We start from the raw sequence: 26,116 nt of genomic DNA on the forward strand, positions 1-26,116 counted from the left end.
AAAAAACCCAAACAAACAAAAAGTATTGCCTCCTCACATTCATCCCCATATAATCTAGTTCGATACATCTATCGGCGACCGATTTTGACGACAGATATATAGGGACAATAATTTGCACTACAAGATATAATCATTACATAAATTGGTAAATTACCGATACGCTTCCAATCATAGTTATTAACCAATCAACATAATATTATAAATATCGAGGTATTTCCGAATGGTGAGAACGAGGCGGAGCGTGACGTCATGCTTGTCAAAAAACCCAGAGGCTGAATGTGAGCAATGGGCGAGGCTTACCAGTCGGCGATATTCGAGTCGCTCCGCTCTCACTTACATTTATAACACCACAGACTCACGGACTTCTTTGAGGCCGATAAACGTCACACGAAGTTGACGTCAACTTTGTCATATATATTTCACTACAGGACACGGGTGGAACTAACCGGGGAAATATTATTTCTCAAATTCCGAAGTGAGAGAGAAAACGGGACCGGCCACTGGCACTAGTCGCGTTGTGACGATTGTGTTTTAACCCCGGGTCAAGTCATCGGCGGTTTTCTTCGAGGAACGAACGAATACGAGAATTTCAGTCGGGAGTGCAAAAGGTGTGATAACGCAAGTGAAAAACAATCATCAACAGGTTGGTTGTACACCTCGACGTGTAGGACTACTTTGGCTCAATAGCTGTTGGAACTGGAAGATATGAAATACTCGGTGTTGTGATTTTGCACCGACAGTGGGGAGTACCGTGCGAATACGATGTTGCGAATATCAGCTGGCGGAGTGCTGTGTTTTGTACTACTACAGGTAAGTTTGGCCATTGCTAATTGCCCACCCTAACTAGCTAACACTTGTTGAACCCGATCCCAACGGACCGTAGGCCTACATTAAAGCTGTAATTACTTCATGTCTGATCCGATTTCCCCTTAATGATCACCACCACCACACCTTGTTTTTGTGCCTGTGAATTAGGCAGCAGGGCAGAACAGAAACAAGGCGGGGTAGCAACTTGTATTTTACATGTATATATGATATGTAGATTATAAGAACCTGTTGCAGTGTTAAATTAATGAAATATTTAGAATCAGTTTGATATATATATATATATATATATATATATATATATATATATATACATATACATATACATATACATATACATATATATATATATATACATATATATGTATATGTATATATATACGTATATATAGATATATACATATATATATATATATATATACATATATACATATATATATATATATATATATATATATATATATATATATACATATATATATATATATACATATATACATATATATATACATATATATATACACATATATACATATATATACACATATATATATACATATACATATACATATACATATACATATACATATACATATACATATACATATACATATACATATACATATACATATATGTATGTATGTATGTATGTATATATATATATATATATATGTATATATATATATATATATATATATATAAATTATAGATGTGGTCACAGATGGAAAAGTAAGAGGGGCCAAGGAGGTACTGACCTCCAATAATTTTCTTGAAGGGGGTCTGCAGTGCCCAAATAATGATATGCTTTTGTACATTTATGGCTTATTATTAAGTACATGTATTTAAAGATATGTGTATGTATTCATACAGTTGATGAATTAAGTTCTACTACCTGCACACAAAGTGCCCCCTAACCCCATCCTGGCAATATATTTTATGTGTCATCGTTATAACTTTATTTTAAATATTTGTACTGGAAGTTAATATCTACAATCTTTTCATATTTTTTTTTTTTTCTGGAGCACAGGTACACATATGCAACCAAACAATAGCTTTGTGGATAACAGTGTTCTGTAGACAGTGTTATTGTTTTATTGGGAGTCACTGTTCAGGAGTTACTACATAATCATAATGTGTGTGTCAATAGATTTTGGCTACTTTATTTAAATAGACAAACCTGGTAAATCAGCACCTATCCTACATAGATGTATAATAAGTAGTATACAAACTGAGCTGTATTGTATTATAACAGTAAATAGGTAACATCAATAGGCATTTTAATACTACTTAAGGTAAAGATCTGCTTAACCATATAACATGGTGTATAACAGGTTTGACTGCTTTGTAAGTTTGTATGTGTTTATAAATATGGTTAGAAATCATGCTTAAATTATACATAGACTTTAACATATTCATATCTATTATGTACATATGTAAAAAAAAAAAAAAAAAAATTAAAAATGAAGAAGAAAAAAGTGACATAAATGTGGGACATGTACATAATGCAGATCTATATGTCCCTATCAATATTAATGTACATACATTATACCACATGTATATAAACATTGCTTCAAGACAGTTAAATATTATATTACAGTGTAGATATTTATTTATACAATGTACATTCAAACATTGTATACCGCATTTTGTTTAAATATTTGCTTTATTTTAATGTTTTACATTCCATCTACATTGTAGATACATACACATGTATATCTGAAAAGGTTGTACATCTTGTTTAAACTTTTGCTTAAAATGTTACGGAAATACATACATATACAGGTACAGGTACATGTATAATATACAGGTGTTTTGTAAGAAATTAGAAAGAGGCAGTTCACAATTGTTTTTCAACATTTTCATAAGTGTATAAAATACATCTACATGTAGCCATCAGAAGATGACAGTGATGAAGAGGCAGGGGGGCAATATATTGATTTCAACTTGGGGGGGGGGGGGCAGTATTTGGGGTAGTGGGAGACAGTGCCCACCCCGACTTTTGTTGCCTATTGATCTATGTATAAACCATACACAGAGGGAGGTATTATTAATGCTAGAATTTGCTTTTTAAATTACCGTAACAACAACAAAAATATGGATAAAAATATCTAAATATATTTTTGCCTTTAGAGGGGAGAGGGTGTAATAATTTTTTTTTTTTTAAATAGTACTTACACTTTGTACACTTATGAAAATGATAATTTTGAACAGCCTCATAAAAATGCCTGTATATACAGATATATTTCCTTAACATAATTTTTTTTAAAAATATGTTCATTGAATACATACTGTGTATAACGACCTTTACCACTGAGCTAAACTACATACATGTGCAAGGTGCATGTCATTTATTAACTTTCTTTAACTCTAAGTAGAGAAGCAATATGTTAAATCCATTTCCTGTTCTAAGTATCTTATGGAAAATCTGCACCCTGTGGTTATAGAATTGTTATAATGTACATGATGTATACATGTATATACATATATATTATTCATGATCCTATGGTAAAATTATTCCTATATTCTGTGAATATCATGTTTTTTCGTGATCAGGAATCAAAATAAGTCAGAAACAGTAGTTCAGGTTACCAATACAAAGCCACATGTATCAAGAACGTTAAGACAGTGCAGTATTTCATTCTTGACAAAATCTCATGAAGCAAAAATAACCACCAAAATAGTGATCAGTTGTGCTTTTCAAACTACATACATACATGTACATGTGTGTTGAAGATACACATACCGGTATATGCATCAGGTTCTATTCATTTCAACTTATTTTCATGCTTCAATTAAGGTTCAAACATGATGTCCTGGGTACATACCTCAGCTATCTGGGCTGTCTGTCCAGGACAGTGGGTTAGTTGTTAGTTGGTTAGTACTTAGTTAGTGAAAGAGAAGAGGATGCAATGGCTTTACACCTACCCATTGAGCCCTTAAGAACTTGCTCTGGATTGGAGCTGGTACTGGGATGAGAACCCTGTACCTACCAGCCTGTAGTCTAATGGCTTAACCACTATTCCACCGAGGCTGGTTATGCATCAGTGCAAGAAGAACAGTAATACGAATGAATAAAACATTAGTTTGTTTGTGAAGGGATTTTTTATTGTGATATTTATTAAATATTATAAATGTGTCTTGACGTGTAAATTGCCACACATGTTATGTACATCATATATTTTTTAAAATGGGGTTGTGGTTGTTGGATGTATTTATTATATTTATAAATCTATGTGCATAATTACATAATAATTACTGATCTAACAATAAAAATTAACATAGGTAGGATTCCACTGATAACTGACATTTCTTAATTGTTACCCAGGCAACCGATCATTCTCTTGAATTATTAATAAAAAAAAATTTTTAACTGTCAATTTTAATTATTTTCGAAAAGAAAAAAAATCTACTTTAATCTGTGTTAATATGATTACTTTTATTTAATTAACTCAAGTAAAAATAATCACATTGTCGCAGATGTATATGTAGTTGTTTCAAAAACTGGGTTTTTTTAATGCACAAGTTGTTTACTGACTAAAATTTAAATAAGGTTTATATTATTATTATGATTAAATCTCATGAATCCAATGTAATATTTTTAATGATAGAGATGTTCAGTGTACATAGCATCAAATCAGGCTTCCATATTCCAATGTTATCACGGCTGAGGCTAATCGAATAAAAACTATTTTTTAGCAAGGTGAGGGAAGTTTGTTTAATTTTACTTTGTAGACAGATTAAATTCATTTTATTGGGACAAAGAAAACAACAAAATAATTTATTTATTTATTATTTTTTTGGTTTTTCGACATATCAGATTTGACAGTGCATACATACATTGTAGATGTGTATATTTAGAATCTGACCAAACATTTTATTTGTAATCTCAAGGATTCACAAGTACGTGTGAAATTGGCCCAGACTATACACATACAGTACCGTACAAGTAGCCTAACATCTATATGTACACTTCCTGTATATATATATATATATATGTATTAATGCATTTATAATAAGGCCAGAATAAATCAAACAATTAAAAAAAAATATAATAATAATAATAATAATAAAATAAAATAAAAATAAAATAAAACCCAGTGAAATTGTTTCCTATTATTGTTGTAGTATTAATTACAATTATTATTGTGTTACTAAATGTATTCTGTATACAGATACATATATATTATTAAAAAGTAACATACTTATATTATAATTTTAATGGCTGTAAAGCTTTATGCAGGTCCATTCAGCGGCTGAACTTGACAAACACAATATCCATGTTAATGTGGATAATTCACTCGATTCAACTCGGCTTACCAGTAACATGAGTCAGCTCATTATGCAAAACACCTGGCAAATAAAATTGAAATGGTTCTCTTTACAGCACTAGAAAGTAATTCAGAACATATATTATAGTTTATTACCCCCCCCCCCCCCCCCCCCCCCCCAACCCCCCAAAAAACCCCCAACCCAAACAAACAAAAAACATAAAAACAAAACAAGCTGATTAATTGTATGGTTGCAATCAAAGTCTGCCACTACTGGTATATCAAAGGTTGTGATATGTGCTATCCAGTCTGTGGAATGGTGCATATAAAAGATCCCTTAATTTGCTACTAATGAAAAAATGTAGTAGGTTTCCTTTCTCAGACTACATGTATGTCAAAATTACCAAATGTTTGGCATCCAATAGCTGATGTTCTAGCGGTATAGTTAAATAAAATGAACTTTTTTGTACCAGATTCAATCAGCTGGCTATAATGCAGATTACTGTTTTGAAACATGGTTATTTTGAATATTTCATGCTTGTGTACTTGAAAAAGTCTAACTATAATATATATATATATATATATATATATATATATATATATATATATATATATATGTGTGTGTGTGTGCATGTGTGTGTGTGTGTATATATATATGTATATGTATGTATTTAAATATCCTCGTACTATGGTAATAACAATTAATATATAGACTAGGACAAGATGACAACATGCATTGTGCAATACATACATGAATAGATTGTAAATAATTTTTATAAACCCTTCATCATAGTTCATGTACAATATGTGTGCATGCATGTAGCAGTGTTCGAAATAGACACTTGTTCGTTTGTTCTGACAAATGAGAATCTGTTCGGACAAACAAAATGGACCTCAATAGTTTGTCCAGTGGACAAGTAAAATGTTCAGTGCAGTTTCATTTTAAGCAATCAAATACGTTGTCTTAACACTTTTATAAAACAAACCATTTACTTGGACAAGTGAAAATATTAACGGACAAGTAGATTTTTAGATGTACTTGTCCGGTGGACTGGTGAAAATTTCTGCTCGTTTCTATCGCTGTGTACATGTACTTAACATACATTGTAGATGTTGTATGAATAGCATAAGGGGAGGTTTATCCTCTTCTCATTCTGTAAAGAAGCAAATAATAAAACAATGGATGCTACATGTTTTTGATAAATAGATAGTTCATAGCACATACATAGATACACTAGCTGTTCCTGTATGTAGATATTGTGGCTTTAACACTTTTATAGTAGCAACATGCATGCAAGTACAATTGAATACATTGACAAATAAGTGTATTTTGACATATGGCAGATTTATGCCTTTATATGATCTTAAAGTCATATAAAACTATATATTCATATATATATATATATGTCACAAATTTACATATATCTGTTCCTTGTCTGAGTAAAAAAATTACAGTCAAACCTGTGTTGAACTTCCATCTCAGGAAGGTAGCATAATTTTCAATAACCGTCTCTGAGTAGTGATGTGGTTAAACCATCAGACTTGGAAGTTGGTGAATAGTGGCTTCGATCCACCCAGAATGAGTTTAAATGGCTAATTAATGGCCACTACAACAATATTTGTTTCACTAACAACTAACCATTAGTACCCAGGATAGCATGCTTGAATCTTAATTGGGCATAAGCATAATAACCAGTTAAAATGAAATTAATGATATTTACAGTAGAATTAAGTGGCTGACGTCTTGACACAGAGCTACTGTTAATGGCAACATGATTGTCAAAATATCCCTTGGTCTCAGTCTTGTACATATCCAGTAATGTATATATCTTTACATAAAATGCATGCACATATATAATGAATTTTTTTCTTCTGTTTTGATTGTAATCTATATTTAGGTACATGCATTACAAATTTCTTAATTTGATGTTTGGTGAAAACATCTCATAAACTCAAAGGTTATACACATTCATTTATAATGAAATTATATATTATAGCAGAAAGTCAAAATTTGTTTTGTTTAATGACTGCACTAAAGCACATTGATGTATTAATCATTGGCTATTGGATATCAAACATTTTGTAATTCTGACATATAATCTTCTAAAGAGAGGAAACCCGCTACAATTTTCCATTAGTAGCAAGGGACCATCCCACATACAGTATAGTACATACATGTACCACAGCCTTTGTTAAACCAGTAGTGGAGCACTGGCTGGAACTAGAAATAGCCCAATGGGCCCACTGACGAAGATCGGTCCTAGACTGACCATGCATCAGGCAAGTGCATTACCACTGGGCTATGTCTCGCCCCCGCATTATAATCTGATACTGGTATTTTATTAGATGTTACATTAATAATGTTTTGCAGAAGACATTCACTATCAAAGGTCGTCCAAACAATATAAATATTATACTTAATTAACAGAACATGCCTGTATGATAAAAAGAAATATGTGTAGGATGCACATACCACCAAATTAAATTTCATGTATATTACATGTCTAAAGCTTGTATATGTATGTATGTGTATGTGTATGTGTATATGTATGTGTATATGTATCTGTATCTGTATCTGTATCTGTATCTGTATGTGTATGTGTATGTGTATGTGTATCTGTATCTGTATGTGTATGTGTATGTGTATGTGTATATGTATCTGTATCTGTATCTGTATCTGTATGTGTATGTGTATGTGTATATGTATATGTATCTGTATCTGTATCTGTATCTGTGTGTGTGTGTGTGTGTGTGTGTGTGTGTGTGTGTGTGTGTGTGTGTGTGTCTGTGTCTGTGTCTGTGTGTGTGTATGTGTATGTGTATGTGTATGTGTATGTGTATCTGTATGTGTATGTGTATGTGTATGTGTATCTGTATCTGTATCTGTATCTGTATCTGTATCTGTATCTGTATCTGTATCTGTATCTGTATCTGTATCTGTATCTGTATCTGTATCTGTATCTGTATCTGTATATGTATCTGTATATGTATATATGCAACCTTTGAATCAGTTAATACAGTAGATCAGACAGATTAGGCCAATACCTTCTTGTGTCATCACAAAGAGTCATTCCAAAGTAAGGTACCTTATAGCTGGCTTAGCCAGTTATACCAGTGGCATTTTGATTGGTCACATGAAAGGTCATATGGATGACATCAGCTTTGGTTAGATTTTGTGGATCAGAAGTTAATTAAACTGTACACAGTAGTTGTCTGGTACAATCTACATGTATACAATGTTTTGCCAGTTATTTATTAAAATTTGACATTTACAATAACACTGCTACCTGTAGAGCTCTACCAAAACATCATAATACTGATGGTGTTTAAATTTATATGTGTCAAACAATTGATTATTTATCAAACACCATATTAATATTGTACATAGAGGATTTGTCACGGAAAATATCAACCAAGTCTATGTTAATCAGTATTTGTTGAGGCTCTGCCAAGACAAATACCGATTAACTAGACGAGGTTGATATTTTCCATATTAAAAAACACAAGTAGCGAATTCTGTTTATCCTATAACACTCTACAATAACATTTTAATTCAGTTTTTACTAAAGCACAGTATTAAAGTCACCGCCATCGGTTTGACGTCATACATTTTAACTAAATCTTTGAAAACGTTACATCGGGTATACAAGTCTTGTTGACTTATAAGCAAATGACCCATCCACAGCAACACACTTCCAAAAGACCATGCAAATTTGCATACCATTATTAATCAGCTTAATACACTAAATTATCACATGTGTTTATGACATGGATATCATGGGAAGTTATAGAATAAATATTGTTATAGTGGTTGTTTAATTTGCCAACTATAAGATTTTGAAAATTAAAACCTGACATCATTATGTAATACACGTATACATGCACATGCATGCATATAGTCTAGAGTGTTTGTGCATTTTTTAAATTGAATTTTAATATGTTTAACAATGCAGCTATACATGTATGTAAAGCCCAATGTTAACTATTAGGTTTATACTCAGCAACATTTGAAATAAGCATGCTTGGACAAGCAAATGTTACCACAATAGTTATTTGGTAAATTAAAACAAAATAATAAAAAATTCAATATACATGTACATGTAATTTAATTCTGAGCAGTCGAAAAAAAACCCACCCCAACCATTGTGCTTGTACTAATTGAAATGAAACAAGCCACAAATTTAAAATAGTGAAATGGTTGACCGGTCAGTAAAGAAAATCTGCTTATTTCTATCACTGCACAGTAGTAGCTAATTCATAAGACCTAGACCTAGATAGTATGCAGAGCGGGATATTACCCAGTGGTAAAGTGCTTGCTTGATGCACGGTCGGTCTGGGATCGATCCCCGTCGGTGGGCCCATTGGTCTATTTTTGTTCCAGCCAGTGCACCACGAATGGTATATATATCAAAGGCCGTGGTATGTAATACCCTGTCCATGGGATAGTGCATATGAAAGATCCTTTGCTGCTAATCGAAAAGAGTAGCCTATGAAGTGGTGACAATGGATTTCCTCTCTCAATATCTGTGTGGTCTTTAACCATATATCTGATGCCATATAACTGTAAATAAAATGTGTTGAGTGCGTCGTTAAATAAAAAATTTCCTTCCTTCCTTAGATAGTATGCAAAGACATGTAATGTATAGACAGGTCAAAGGTGGAAGCAAGGTGTGTGCTGCATTCCTCATTTTATCAGATACTGTATGTCGTATGTCCCTTTTGGAATTTAGTGCACTAACTTGTACCATTTTGCACACACCTTTTTAAACATTCCTCTATCCACTCCTTGTTACAGTATTTAAATTTAATTTTTCACCTGTTGATTAAAGCATGACATCATCAGTAATAGGGTGTGTCAGGTGCCTGGTCTGAGATATGAAGAGTCCGTGTGAAGAGATTGCAACATACATACAGTGTATGTATTCTACACGGATGTACCTGAGGCCAAATCGCATGGCTGTCATAATATACGTACCACTAAGTGAATGTGACATGGGCTGTATGTGTGTGAATACACAACAAGTCAAGTTTAATTATAAAATCATATCAATCATTAGCAAATTAGGCTTGGTGCATGTAATCAATGAGTGCCAGTAGTTAACTGGTCGGTAGCTGGATGCTACATTGTAGCTCATTGGTAGAGCTCTCGCTGAAGGTGGTCATAGAATTATTCCCACCACCACACCTCATGGGCGTAGAAATGTGCCAGAAGTGTGTGTGTGTGTGTGTGTATATATATATATATATATATATATATATATATATATATATATATATATATATATATATATATTTATAAAAATCTAAAAAACATTGTTGCTGCTACAAAGTGTGTGTGTGGGGGGGGGGAGGGCACACACACACCCCACCCACCCCCAGCTTTCTACACCAGTGCACCTTGAATATAACCATATGGGTTATTCCATTACAATCAGTGTTCTACAAATAGTAAATATTACAAGCCAAGGTATAATGTGCTGATCTCTTTGTGGGAAAAAAATGTAATTGTAAAAAAGGAATGAAATCTTTGTTTATAATGGCACCTCAGCACATTTTTAAACTATGACTATTTGGTATCTTAACATATAGCATTATTAATTGGCCCTTAACAAATTTGCGACAGCAATCAGCAGTGCTGTGACAAAAAGCGATGGCAGAAATTATCAGCAATTTTATCGTTATCAGGTATTTAGTTAACTTTGTTATTACCTGTACTAAATTGCTGTCACAAGATGATCTGAAAACTTTTGAAGGCTGCATGTTAACATGTATTTGGGCACTTTGTCAAAGCAGTAAGGGTTGCTTTATATATATGCACATTTTCATAACCAGGGCAGTACATATTACCATGGGCTTTGATGTATCAGTCATACCTTCCGTGTATGTAAAAATAAATTTAAAAAATCACTTGCTGTTTATTGGTAAGGGTATTTTGACACCATATTTGTTAACCTCTCTAAACCATGAAAATGCTCTAAATTAAAAATATCTTGGAATGTTGTAATGTTAACTGTACATTTTTTTCCAAAACTGGCAAACAATCAAAATAGAAAATAAAACTTTTGTTAAAATAGCAAAAAAGAGCTATACAACTGTAATATACTACTTGTAGTTATAGAAACACCTCTTTCATAATGGTCTTAAAAAAACAAAACACCCCAAAACCCACAAAAAAACTTTGACAAAGGCATGCAATGTTAAGCTCTAGAGCAATACGCAGTAAAATCCCAAGTCTCAAAAGTATCTGTTTTCAAAATAAAGCCGGCATTGTGTTCCAACAATGAACCAAGTCTGGTAGTTTTTGTTCCATAATTTAACCCTTTGAACATTTGCCGATCCTATGGTAGCAGTTTAAGCCTGGACCTCATGAACATATTTATTGCCTATAGGGTGCGATTACCTTGTAAACGATTTCCTTGTGTTCATCTGGTATATTCTGGAAGTGGGTATATATATACTGTGACATTTTGCTGTGTATCTCAGTTGTAGCTGGTTTGATAGATGATTGATTTAAATTATGTAATAAACAAGATAATAAATGTACATGCATGTATAGATCTACTTGCTTAGAAATAATCAATTATTTTGAAAATCATGGAATAGTGTTAACAAAGTAGACAGGGTGTAGTTGATCTAAAATGCTGAAAAATAACCTATATTTTGTAGTATACACAGGTTTTTGTACATGTACATCATTTTGGCTTTTTATTTGTAAACAAGTATCACACACATCCCTGACATATATTTGTAAACAAGTATCACACACATCCCTGACATATATTTGTAAACAAGTATCACACACATCCCTGACATATATTTGTAAACAAGTATCACACACATCCCTGACATATATTTGTAAACAAGTATCACACACATCCCTGACATATATTTGTTATCGCATTTTAGCTAAGATCAGCTACATATAAATGTCTGTGAGACCGTCACCATATATATGTACTTTATGCTTTGTTTTTGTTATTATTTCTTTAATTATTTTTTTAATTGTACAAATCTTTTGCTTTTAACTTTAATTCCTCATTCCAGCCAGTGCACCACAACTGGTATATCAAAGGCCATGGTATGTGCTTTCCTGTCTGTGAGATGGTGCAATTTTTTTGCTTTTAAACTTAAATTCTCATTCCAGCCAGTGCACCACAGCTGGTTTGTCAAAGCCTGTGGTATGTGCTTTCCTGTCTGTGGGATGGTGTATATAATAGATCCCTTGCTACTAATGAAAATTTTTAGCATGTTTCCCCTCTCTGAAACTATATGTAAAAATTACCATTTGTTTGACATCCAATTAGCAATTATTAATAAATCAATGTGCTCTAGTGGTGTTGTTAAACAAAGCAACTTTTTGTGCTTTTATTATTTTGTTTAATTGTTCAAGTTGGTATCAGTATTTTTTGCTTTTAAACTTAAACTCTAAAGCACTAGTAAAGGTGTATAACACCACATGAGTACGAAGTGGTATATAGTCATGCACGTTCATGTGTTCAGCAGTATCACTGGTTGTTAAAGCTAATGGACCTGACAGCAGCATGGATTAACCTCACGTATCGACATCTTGATGACAAAAAACAAGGGGCCGGTTACAAATGTTCTCCCAGCCCAACACATGTAGCTTAGGCATGATTTGACAATGTAATGTAAACAGGCCAGACAATGTATACTGTTGAAAGAATGAATGGCATGTGTGAAAAAATAACATTGGTGTGACAAGCCTTCCATCACAGGAAGGAAACAGGTGAACAACTTCCTCATATTAGCACATCATTAGAAGGGAAAAAATTATATCCAGTCTTTTTTTTTAATGAATTAAGTAATTGTACACATGTATCAACATGTACGTGTATACCTGCTGTAGATAATACATACCATATATTAGTATTAACTTACATCTTATTAAACAAAGTATGGAAAAAAAGAACAAATATATTTAAAAATAAAGTACTATAGCAATTCATGTACATACATTACAGTAAGGAAATATATTTTTTCATTATTGAAAATTCTTCAAAGAAATTTACACGTAGAATTGAATTCTTTAGTCATTAAATTTGTTAAAACAAAATCAGGCTATCATTGTGTAGTTGCATAAACTTTTATATAAATTTGAAAACATATTTGTATTTATTGCAATGTCATACATGTATGTGCACAAAATTGGAAATTCAGCTGTGGAAATTTGTTTCGATATGAAATATTCTAATTTATAAATCAAGCTGTTTTTAAGTGAATTACATGTACTATTGATTCCTATTTATTGCATACATAACTTCAATATATGACACATTTAATGCCCCTAAATCCACACAGTAAATAGTTCAGGACCTGACTTTACATATTTTAATTTTATAAATTAAGCAGTTTTTAGGGTGTATCCCACCAAATCGAATCCCATAGACAGCAATAATAACATATGTGGCTAAAACTGCTATATAATTATATGCATTGTTTTAATCTACATATAGACCATGGATATAAATACTACCACCCCTCACTCTTAAAGTAAATCAGAAATAACTGGGGGTTTAAGCTGTTATTTCAGACAAACAGGTAGCGTCTATGACTACCCTAGTTCTACACACAAATTGTCAAGCTATTTTTAGTAGGACCACATACATATGTTTAAAGTACAATGGTACAGCAGTTGGTACATTGACAATAGTTCAAATTAAATGACAGTAATCTACTGGCCAGATGAACCAACATTTTATCAATTTTATCACAAATGCTCGAACGTGTATTGATTCACTAAAGGCTGGACTGGTACCCTTAACTGTGGGATGAAAAGTTGGGTGCATCTTGAACTTTGACCAGCTCGAATACTATTTGGTATATACGGCTGTATAAGTAAATTATTATTGTCTGTCACTTATTACATCATACTTTTATAAATGCATGACATGTTTAATGCCCATGTATAAATCCACAAATTAAAAAGTTCAAGACCCAACTTACATCTTTGTGTGTTGCTAAAATACTTAAATAGTCGGAGTATTGTGTTACACAATTTTGTGATGTCTCAAAGATTTCTTGAGATTACCATGCTGGTGCTAAGCTGGGTGACAATGTGTTTCCTGATACCAGCCATGCCTCCTGCAGTGCAAACAAAGCAACACCCTCAATCTTCTCCTCCGCAGTTCTGTACTACAGCTACACTCTTTGATCACCATACACTCTGCCAAATCTCATCCTGGGATCTGTGCTGGGTATTTCTGTAGGCATAAAAGCTTACGTCACTAGTTATTGTCTTATGCAACATGGCAGAAAACATTGTAAATCATAAATTGGTCAAAATTGGTTTTAATATATTCCCTCATTGTTATGCTCAGTGATCATCCCTTTGTTTCAAATATCTTTAAAATAATAATAATAAAAATAATAATAATAACTTTATTTAATGAGGGTGACAGCTTTAGCACAAGCTAACCTTCCACTAGGCCCTCATAAAATAAAGATAATTGTGTTAAAAGAAATGAATTTCTACTAAAATAAACTTTATATCACTCGTTCTGAGAGAGAGAGAGGCAGAGAGAATGAGAAAGAGAAAATGAGAAAGAGAAAGGAAGGACAGACGGAGAGAGAACAAGTATGTGAGAAAGAGACAGATACCAAAAGAGAAAAAAATCAATGGAAGATAAATTAATAGAGAAACAAATAGGGTTGAGAGAGAGAGAGAGAGAGACACACACACACACAGACAGAGACAGAGAAACAGACAGAGACACACACACACACACAGATAGAGACAGAGAAACAGACAGAGACACACACACAGACAGAGAAACAGACAGAGACACACACACACACAGACAGAGACAGAGACAGAGAAACAGACAGAGATACACACACACACACACAGACAGACAGAGAAACAGACAGAGATACACACACACACAGAGGAGTGGGGGAAAGGGTGAGACAATTACAGTGGTGACCCAGGGCAGTCACTACTGAACTGTAGTACATGTATATGCCATTTGATTTCAGTACTGGTTATGTAATTATATTAAGTAGCTTCTCTTGTTTGGTTTCCCATGCCAGCTTCCTGCAGTGTGCAAACAAACCCAGGCATGCCTTGACATGAGATCATTACTGGTCATGTAAACAAAGGTGCTGTAATTAAAAATAATAACACATACCCTACATCCATGCTACATTTGAAAAATGTCCTGTCGGAAGACTTTATTGGATTTTGGTCGTGGTGGTTAGTTTATTTGTTTAAGGAGTGTTTTTTGAGTAATAATTTCTTTTTTAATTATCTATTAACCCTAAACATTTGTTATTAGTTTGCAAAACTGGTGGTTAAATTTTGGAATTTATGTATATATTGTATTATGGAAATCAAAATTTCAGTAACTTACATACATGTGCTTGATTTATATTCTTCAGTTACTAAATATTTCTGTCTTTACAAATACAGACGTTCCATACAGGATCATATACATGGTCGAGTAGTAAGCTTCCCATTCTTCACCTCAACAAAATAAACACATATCCTGGTTTTTCCTTTCGTTTTTTAGAACACTAACTTACATGTACCTTAATTAACATTATATGGATAAATATTTGGAATGACCTTTAATTCAGTTATTTTAAATTTCGTTTGGCCATTGGAAGAAATAATAAATTTGTATATACAAAATTATTTGAGACAAAAGTTGATATTGAAATACTACAAAACAATATGACATCCAGTAATACATTGGTTATATAGAGATATTCATAACCAGTATTTTAAGTGAAACAAATGTAAGTAAATTGTAACTTTAATAATTTAAAAATATTTTATTTGCCGGAAACCTTTTAAAATGGCTACAAACTCAAGACTCGTTAATATTGGTCAGTGTGTACTGTTGAATTGCACTATGGAATTGAGAAATCTACATCATATTTTTTTTTTTTCATTGATCTCATAATTCATAAATCAATTTCTTTAATACAAGCTTATCATTGAAACTATGTGATAATGAATAAAGTGTCAGAATTATTTATGCATAAATGAGTCACATGATGCCCTCACCCCTTGAATACTTGTATTATATCAGCAACAGTTTTAACTACCCAGAATTATTATTCGTAGCCACCATGGATGAAATAAACACCCTAAAGAAATCACACATGCACACACTATAAATAAACTACATAAACTGAATGACTGCTACTATATATAGCATAGGCAATACTAGGATTGTCATGCACACCCAAAACACGCTCATTTGGAATTGAATACCGGTAGTAATGTATGTGAGAAAAGTCTGACAAACTGCCCTTTAAACAATAAGTACCTGGCAGAGAGATTTATGTATGCAGTAAATGAATAATATTATGTTTAAATGTCTTTAGATTATTTGGGTTGCTTAAAAAGGACATGCAGGAAATATTTTGTTCTAGTATCACGTCACGATTTTCTAAGCAAAGTTTCAGAGATTGCTACACAATTTTGAAACATTAAACAGTAGTTGCTAATCAATTTTCAATTGACTAAAAGGAAGGAAATATTTTATTTAATGACACAATCAACACATTTTATTTATGGTTATATGGCATCAGACACACAGACAATTGACTAAAAATGTCGCTAATAAAATGTTTTGAAAATAAAATGTTCCCAGATATGCAAGCAAAAATGTCAAAAGGTTTAACTATAAAATAAAATAGTGTTTTGTATATTCATGTAGGTCAGTATATGTGCTGTTGGGTGAGTTGTATAGTTTACCGTAGGACTTTTCCAAACTTTATATCAAATGTTGGGTGAGACATCATATTTATTATTATAACCCCGTAGGTCTGCTACATCTTTCCTCACTATGCAATGAACTCATAGTTTAAATAAATAAAACAATTGTGGCTGATGGATATATTAAAAACAAAATTGTCTCCTGTCCTCTGCCACACACACACACACACACCCGAACTTGAATCGATCCCCATTGGTGAGCCCATTGGGCTATTTCTTGTTCCAGCCAGTGTACCACGACTGGTAAATCAAAGGCTGTGGTATGTGCTATCCTGTCTGTGGGATGGTGAATATAAAAGATCCCATGCTACTAATGGCAACATGTAGAGGATTGAAATACTAAATCAATGTGCTCTAATGGTGTGTTAAAGCAAATTTTAACTTATTTCTCCTTCCCCCCCCCCCCCCCATAAATTCTGGAACACCCCTTAGTACTCCATGTACAAGTAGCAGAGTATAAGACAAATGTTTACTGTAACTGATATTGTTACCACTGAAGTACACAAATGTCAGCTTATAGTCTGACCCATCCTCCTACAAATATGTTTTTTTTGTAAATAGTTTCAGTTTGGTTTAACGTAAGACGAAAAGTAAGTGTTTTGGAAATAACAAAAATATACTATTTTTGTGTGCAATATAGATAACAGTCGGCTCAGAAATAAATAACTTGTAGTAAATTCCATAGTATCAAAAAAGGTGTTACTGTGGTTGTATTAGTCACTAAAATGCAATGAATGTGGTAAGTGGATCCCTGTGATACATGTATATACTAGTTGGATTCTTTCTTACTTTAAGTCAGGGCCATCTGTCTAAACTGTGGTATGAGACCTTCCATTATAACCATAGTGCTATATAGATGTATATACAAACTGACGGCTGGTCAGCTGGCATTTGCCACTGGTCTGGACTCTTTCCATCAAAGATGACAATCTTGTTTAAATTAAGACTATACACTTGGTTACTGTATGGGCATTTATATTTATATTCGCAGTAAATATTAATATTATTAGCTGGATGGGTGTAAAATTATAGAGTATACACATATAAAGATACAGAACACATATTTATTGTTTGAAGTTATGTTCATTACTCACTGGTAAATGTATATGAAAATGAGAGAAGTCATTAAGTTGATAGCTGACAAGTGAAAATCTGTTTGGATAAGCAAAATGTACCTCGCTGGTTGTCCAGTGGACATGAGAAAATTTTCAATGCAGTTTTATTTTGAACAATCAAAACTAATGTCCTTGCACTTGAATAAAGCAAAAAAAATTATTTGGACAAGTGAAAGTATTGGCAGACAAGTAGATTTCTAGATATGTTTGTCCGGTGGATTAGTGAAAATTTCTGCTTATTTTTATCACTAAAAAACTCCACAAGCTGTGCATGTTGTGCATTTTTATAAGCAAACCTGGCTGTTAAACAATTATTCCCCTTACTTAAATTATGATGAGCCATTTAAGATCGGGGTCTTCTGTCCAGTGGTAAAGTGCTCACTTGATGCACGGTCGGTTTGGGATCAATCCCCATCGGTGGGCCCATTGGGCATTTTATCATTCCAGCCAGTGCACCACAACTGATATATCAAAGTCCATGGTGTGTGCTATCCTGTCTGTGGGATGGTGCATATAAAAAATCCCTTGCTACAAATGGGAAAATGTATATGTTAATAAATCAATGTGCTTTAGTGCTGTCGTTACACAAAACAAATTTTATATTACCATATACTGGTACCATAATTATACATCCACATGCTAATGGGAGGTAAAAATTACTCTTCTTGAACTAGTCTTAGGGGAGTGAAGAGGAGGGGAGGGAGAACTCCCCTTAAACAGCGAGTACTTTATTCACCAGATACGTTTTTTGTTGTTTGTTTGTTTGGGTTTTTTTTGTGGGGGAGGGGTTGCTTTTTTGTTTTGTTTTTTAAACAAAGGCATAACCACTTACACGTTTTTATCAATTGTGTATTGTTCAATATAAATTACACACTCATAACGAGTATGAGTACAAATAGAATAGTGATACAAAGCAGTAGCAAAGTATGAGTATGTTTGTGAAGGAATTTTATAATAATAATTTTGGGAATTGTAAACTTGATTATAAATGTGTCGTGATCTATAGGTTACCATAGGTTACTGGGGCGGGATGGGATGGAGCCAGGTGGTAACGTGCTCGTCTGATGTGCAGTCAGTTTATGATCGATCTCCTTTGGTAGGGCCCATTGGGCTATTTCTCATTCCAGCCAGTGCACCATGACTGGAATACCAAAGGCATTGGTATGTGCTATCTTGTCTGTGGGATAGTGCACATATAAAAGATCCTTTGCAACTAATGGAAAAATGTCTCTAAGACTATATGTAAACAATTACCAAATGTTTGACATCCAATAGCCGATGATTAATAAATCAATGTGCTCTAGTGGTGTCGTTAAACTAAAAAAAACTTCTACTTGATAATAAATGTGTTGTGATCTATAAGTTACCATAGGTTACTAGGCCTGTAATTTATGGTAAACTGTGGGTTACCAGTCACAATGCTAGTTTTGATACCTGCTATAGTCTGCATAATAACAGTGAATTTCTTCTTGATAATAAATGTGTTGTGATCTATAAGTTACCATAGGTTACTAGGCCTGTAATTTATGGTAAGCTGTGGGTTACCAGTCACAATGCTAGTTTTGATACCTGCTATAGTCTGCATAATAACAGTGAATTTCTTCTTGATAATAAATGTGTTGTGATCTATAAGTTACCATAGGTTACTAGGCCTGTAATTTATGGTAAGCTGTGGGTTACCAGTCACAATGCTAGTTTTGATACCTGCTATAGTCTGCATAATAACAGTGAATTTCTCCTCGAGACCACCGACTAGACCACCTGTGCAGTGTTAAACACCTGGTAGCTCGATATTTATTAGATAATATATAAGTGTATGGTTGTGAACTTTAACAAACATTCCTTGTTCCTTTCTCAGTTTGAAATGTTCTGACAGACCTATGATTAGCATGTGACAGTGACTGGCCTGATTCACAGTGAAATAACAGACTGCCATTCCTGATTTACAGAGAATTTCTAGCCAACTGCCATTCCTGATTTACAGTGAATTTCTAGCCAGCTGCCATTCCTGATTTACAGAGAATTTGTAGCCAGCAGCCATTCCTGATTTACAGAGAATTTGTAGCCAGCAGCCATTCCTGATTTACAGTGAATTTCTAGCCAGCTGCCATTCCTGATTTACAGAGAATTTCTAGCCAGCTGCCATTCCTGATTTACAGTGAATTTCTAGCCAACTGCCATTCCTGATTTACAGTGAATTTCTAGCCAACTGCCATTCCTGATTTACAGTGAATTTCTAGCCATAGCCAACAGCCATTCCTGACTTACAGTGAAGTAGCTGACTGCCATTCTTTATTAAATGCAAACATATAGGCTCTATAAGTATGTGTATCTTAGCTGGCAAGTTGCACTCATTCACCCCACTTGCCCTGTTTTGGGGGGATTTGTGTGTGCGTGCATGTGTTTGTGGATGCATGTGTTTGTGGATGCATGCCTGCCCCACTAATGGTGGCTTCATTTGTGTATGGAAATAGAAGAAGCATTCCTTTATTTCTAGACAGTTACCCTGCTAACGAGACATTGACCAGTCACCATCAACATCCTTAAGACTTATCTGTAACAATTTTATTATTGCATATCTAGACACAGACATGGATCTACAAGTTCCATTGTAATTGTATACATGTGGGTTATCTCTTAACCTATCGACCTACATCTATATCAATACAGTTCATACACACAGTACTGAAGATCTTTCATAACATTTATCAATCTACAGTATAATGTACACTGACAGTAATTATGAAAATATTAGGAAAACTTAACACTAACAGTACAGCATATTGGTATTTCCCAGTTTCATTGTTACAGAATCTTGTTTTACTCAAATTTACTTATCCAGATGTGTTACAGGTTTGTAGATTTAACCAAACCTATTGTCTATATATATTCAAACTAGGGGCTGCAACATTAAATAGTTTTTAGCTGTTTGGTTAAATGTTAAAATCTCATTAAAACTACATCCAAATGTATTTCATGGCATTACAAACTCCAGGATGACAGTAAACACTTTAAATGTGCGGAAATGGATATTCTAAACTGTATAAGTAATATCTGATTTCAGTGATACAGAAACCTGGCTCTAATAGTGGTAAATATGCCATAGTGTTTAAAAACTAGGGTATGTCAATTTAAGAAGTGTGGAAATGTGTGTGTGTCACTTCCTGGGCATGTCATCAATCATCAGTGTAGCCAGCAGGAGGTACAGGGCAGAAATCATTCTGCTAATTGTTCACACCCTCGGGCAGTGTCATGATTCATCATACCTCATACAGAAATACACACTGGCACTGCATGTACATACACATGTAGTTTCCAGCTCCATGATAACGTGACCAGTTGACCTGGTTCAGTTGGTACAGTACTTGACACCCACACAGATGATGGTGGTAGAGCACTAGACTTTTACACAGATGATGGTGGTAGAGCACTAGACTTTTACACAGATGATGGTGGTAGAGCACGTGACTACCACACAGATGATGATGATGATGGTAGATCACTTAATTAATTGACTCCCTCATAGATGATGATGGTGATAGCAGACTTGACTATCAACCATGCACACAGATGATCCCAACCATGAAAAATGAAATTTTATAGATCTGTAATATTTGGTACACAATCATCATTGAATAGATAATAATCCATTCTTACTTAGAATTTTTCTACGATTCTGACTACATATTTTCAGAGCTATCGTAGTGCTACGATATTGTAAAACCATCATACACTACGATGACACTATGACACATGCCATAGCCTTTGACAGTTTTACGATATTGTTGTGCTAAGATAGCTTTGAAAATATGTAGCCAGAATCCTAGAAAAGTTGTTCTTTACTTTGATTGATCAATGAAAAACTCCAGGTGGAATAGTGGGTAGCGTGACTTCTAGCTTATCTTGAAAAATGTAGTTGCAATATTAATTACTTGGAAGTAGGATAACTCGGAATGTAGAATGTTGGCTTTTATATGCACATACTCACAGAAAAAAGTTCCTGCGCATCATTAAAATCTCAGTAAGACATATTTTTAAATAAATCAAAACCTTTTGTTTGTCATACATGTATTATTTATCTGTTAAAAGTATGCTGGACAAATCTTGCCTTGTGAACCTACAGTGTAGTCTACACCATGCATGGTCAAGTTGGTGCACCATCGATGATATAACTGGACAGCATATTGCTGAACAGTAGTGGTAATGTTTTGTAATCACGTAACCGGTTACATGCAGTTCTTCCACTAACTGGCCTTAATTAAGGGAGAAGGCAGGATTTAGCTCAGTCGGTTGAGCGCTAACCTGAGGTGCTTGTGTCACAGGATCGAACCACCTCAGAGAATCCTTTCAACTGATTGGGATTTTTCTCATTCCAACCAGTACACCATACCTGGTCAAAGGCCGTGGTATGTGCTTTCCAGTCTGTGGGAAAGTGCATATAAAAGATCTCTTGCTGCTAATGGAAAAATGGAACAGGTTTCCACTGATGACTACAAGTCAGAATTACCAAATGTTTGACATCCAGTAGCCGATGAATAATTAATCAATATGCTCTAGTGATGCCATTAAACAAAACAAACATTTAATTCAGGGATGTAACAACTCTGCAGACACTGTATCGTGTTCTGATGAATACTAATGAACACCACAACGTCTAGCAACAATGTTTTGTGCCATTCCAACCACAACCACACCAATCGCTTGAAGTTTGTTTTGTTTAATGACACCAATAGAGCACATTGATTTATTAATCATTGGCTGTTGGATGTCAAACATATGGTCATTTTGACACAGTCATAGAGAGGAAACCCGTTACATTTTTCCATTAGTAGCAAGGGATCTTTTATATGCACCATTCCACAGACAGGATAGCACATACCACGGCCTTTGATATACCAGTCGTGGTGCACTGGCTGTGACGAGAAGTTGAATCGCTCGAGGATGTCCATTTTCTGAGAGGCATGACATCACATTGATGACAATAGGATACCAACAAAAGTGTTTTTCTGATTGATGAGAAGCCATCCAATCATTTGGCAGTTCAATGATAAAAGAAAATGATGTTGAGCTAGAGCACATGACCCAAAATGTGCATAAGGCAAGCTGTGTGCATACAGCATGACTAGCACATGCAACTAACATATAACACCTCTGGAATATCAGAGGGAATGGAAAGAAAGAAATGTTTTATTTAATGATGCACTCAACACATTTTATTTACGGTTATATGGCGTCAGACATATGGTTAAGGACCACACAGATTTGGAGAGGAAACCCGCTGTTGCCACTACATAGGCTACTCTTTCCGATTAGCAGCAAGGGATCTTTTATTTGCACTTCCCACAGGCAGGATAGCACAAACCATGGCCTTTGTTGAACCAGTTATGGTTCACTGGTCGGTGCAAGTGGTTTACACCTACCCATTGAGCCTTGCAGAGCACTCACTCAGGGTTCGGAGTCGGTATCTGAATTAAAAATCCCATGCCTCGACTGGGATTCGAACCCAGTACCTACCAGCCTGTAGACCTAACAAAGGGAATGGATACACAATAATTTTCTGAAAATTTCATGACCAGATTTTACGTAAATGCAATTCTGTATGTATACCTTCATTTGGTGCACAGGACCATTTTCCCGCGAATATAAAAAGATGAATGTAAATACATGTACATGTATATCATTTGAGTTTAGACGATCAGTACATACATTTCCTTTACTGCTTTAGGTCATTTGCAGATGACAAACAAGAGGGTATAAGATTGATGCATTCAGTGTATTTTTGGCCGTGTGCTAATTGTTTGACGTTCTTTTCGGCTGGGCGGGTCTACATAGGAAAGCAGATGTTTGCTTGGTGTTCATTAAGTATGCATGGCAGACCAATATGGCATGTACCTAGAAAGATAGCAGTTTCTCAGACAACTGGCTGCCTTGATGGTGTCAGTGTCAGGTTGCTTTAGGATATATGCCTACACGGTCATTAATTAGCCTCATGATGTTATCTGTCTCCGTAAATTAACGAGATCATGCAGCTCTTCAGTTTACAGGGTAAATTAATACACTCCTAGCTTTCATGTGAAAACAGGTTGTGCCGCAATAGATCAGACCTCTCCTTTTCTTTTTTCTTTTTCTTTTGTTCATCATCCTTCCTTCTTTCTTTCTCTTACACACTGATTGGAGAGAACTTTTGTATCATTTAGTGAACTCTCACTGGTGGGATGTTAAAAATTAAAACAATATATAGGACATTTCGAGATGATATTGATGAGTGCTTTAATTGCTATGCATTTTTCTTATATTAAACATGAACTTATTAATTTAAATCCATGTCATGTAAAATTAGATCCCCACCCATTTGAACCATCAACAGACATTAATTTATACATGTAGTGAAGCATCTGGGCAATTTAATTTTTAATTTTAGATAGAAGTCATGATTAGGTTTATTAGTTTCTTTTTACATACTTTTCTTTCCCACCAAATTAAAACTCGCAGTTTTACTTACTTTTCTTTCCCACCAAATTAAAACTCGCAGTTTTACATACTTTTCTTTCCCACCAAATTAAAATCAAAGTTTTACATACATTTCTTTCCCACCAAATTAAAACTCACAGTTTTACATACTTTTCTTTCCCACCAAATTAAAACTTACACTCACAGTTTTACATACTTTTCTTTCCCACCAAATTTAAAACTTTAAATCACAGTTTTACATACTTTTCATTCCCACCAAATTAAACCCCACAGTAAAAATTTCAAAACATGCCAGAAGGCTTAAAATTAAAACCACTCCTCAATCTTGAAACACTTAATCAGTTTGCTGCTGAATTATGTGTATTTAACAACTGAACAGTTCTGGGCAACTGGTACATGCGTAGTCCTTTGAGTGGATTATTCGTGTTAAGCCAATTGTAAACAAATTAATCTGGAAACATTTGGCTGCTAATCACCGGAGGGTTAATTTCCTGTTTGTATGGCAACCGCTGCATTATCCAAGTTTCTGGTGGTGGAGCTGAATCATAGTGAAATCCTACACACACACAGTGTCATTAAGATCTTAGACTCCCGAGTTACACCCTTTGTAATACACTGAGATATAACTCAAAAGTTCACACTCGTAAAAAAAAAAAAGAAGCGAAACAAGAGTTAGTGTGTAGCAGTTCAAGGCTGGCTCTTGCCTTCACCAAATTGGTTAATAGCGAATTTCAAAAACAATTGGCAAATTTTATTTTAATTTGGTAAAATAGTTTCGCAAAATAACTGATATTTTGTTAGAAAATAACTGGGTTTCTGCAATTTTTGATGTTTGATTGATAATCTGTCAAAATGTTTGCTGGCCCAGAGCTAGCCGTAAGCATTTGTGGAGGTTTCAACACTGAGAAAAACAAATTTATGAAAAACACATTACAGATAGAATTTAAGTAAGCAAGCAACGGTAACTCATATTTTATGCTTGAATGACCATATTAAATGTTCGTCTCATTCCATCCACCTGTACACCACTGTAATCGTTTTCTAACAGCCTTTTTGTTACTTTGCATATAAAATACACAATGATGCAATTTTGTGTATCATATTTAATACAGTATTAGGGAAATACCTGGGAAATATATACCCAGCAGTGACAGTATAGCGTCAATGTTAAAGTTTTGCATTCAGCTCCATTTCTCATGAACTACAAGTATACCTAAGTCCTAGGTCAGTGAAACTTGGTTTATAGTTGCACCTATGGATGTTCATCACAGTGTATGCATGTGGGAAAAATTTTTAAATGATTTTAAAAAAAAAATAATAATTAAGTTTTTAAATTATTTTTTAAAAGATTTTTTTAACATGTATTATGTATGGATGAAACGTCAGTGACATCAAATAAGTTTATGGTAGGCAAGACATTCAATTCCACTGACTTTTTATTGATGACTGGTCCACTGTGGGTTCATTAGGTAATTGCAGCCCTCAAGGTTTTGCACCCCCATTCATGTTGTCATTACTGTTTATATCAGCTTAATATAATCTCCTTTAGGAATATGTCTTCATACAAAAATTAATACATTTTACATTCCAAATTTTCTTTGATGATTACAATTACATATAGGTTGACCTTTATAGGAGTTATGTTACCCAGTCTTCTGAAGTTATTTTTATTACTAAATAATAATAATAAC

General features: G+C 34.0%; 1 protein-coding gene across 5 annotated transcripts in view; it reads left to right on the top strand.

Moving 5' to 3' along the window:
• The first annotated feature begins 284 nt into the window (after positions 1-284).
• The window catches only part of LOC121370755 (receptor-type tyrosine-protein phosphatase H-like), a 96,773-nt gene continuing 70,941 nt past the window's right edge, over positions 285-26,116 (top strand). For all 5 annotated transcript variants that reach the window (XM_041496197.1, XM_041496199.1, XM_041496198.1 and 2 more), the window contains exon 1: positions 285-810. In XM_041496197.1, coding sequence (XP_041352131.1) covers positions 763-810 — 48 coding nt within the window. In that variant the 5' untranslated portion in view covers positions 285-762. The remainder of the gene's footprint in view (positions 811-26,116) is intronic.

The sequence above is a fragment of the Gigantopelta aegis genome, chromosome 4, assembly GCF_016097555.1.
Source record: "Gigantopelta aegis isolate Gae_Host chromosome 4, Gae_host_genome, whole genome shotgun sequence".
Taxonomy (NCBI): Eukaryota; Metazoa; Mollusca; class Gastropoda; order Neomphalida; family Peltospiridae; genus Gigantopelta; species Gigantopelta aegis.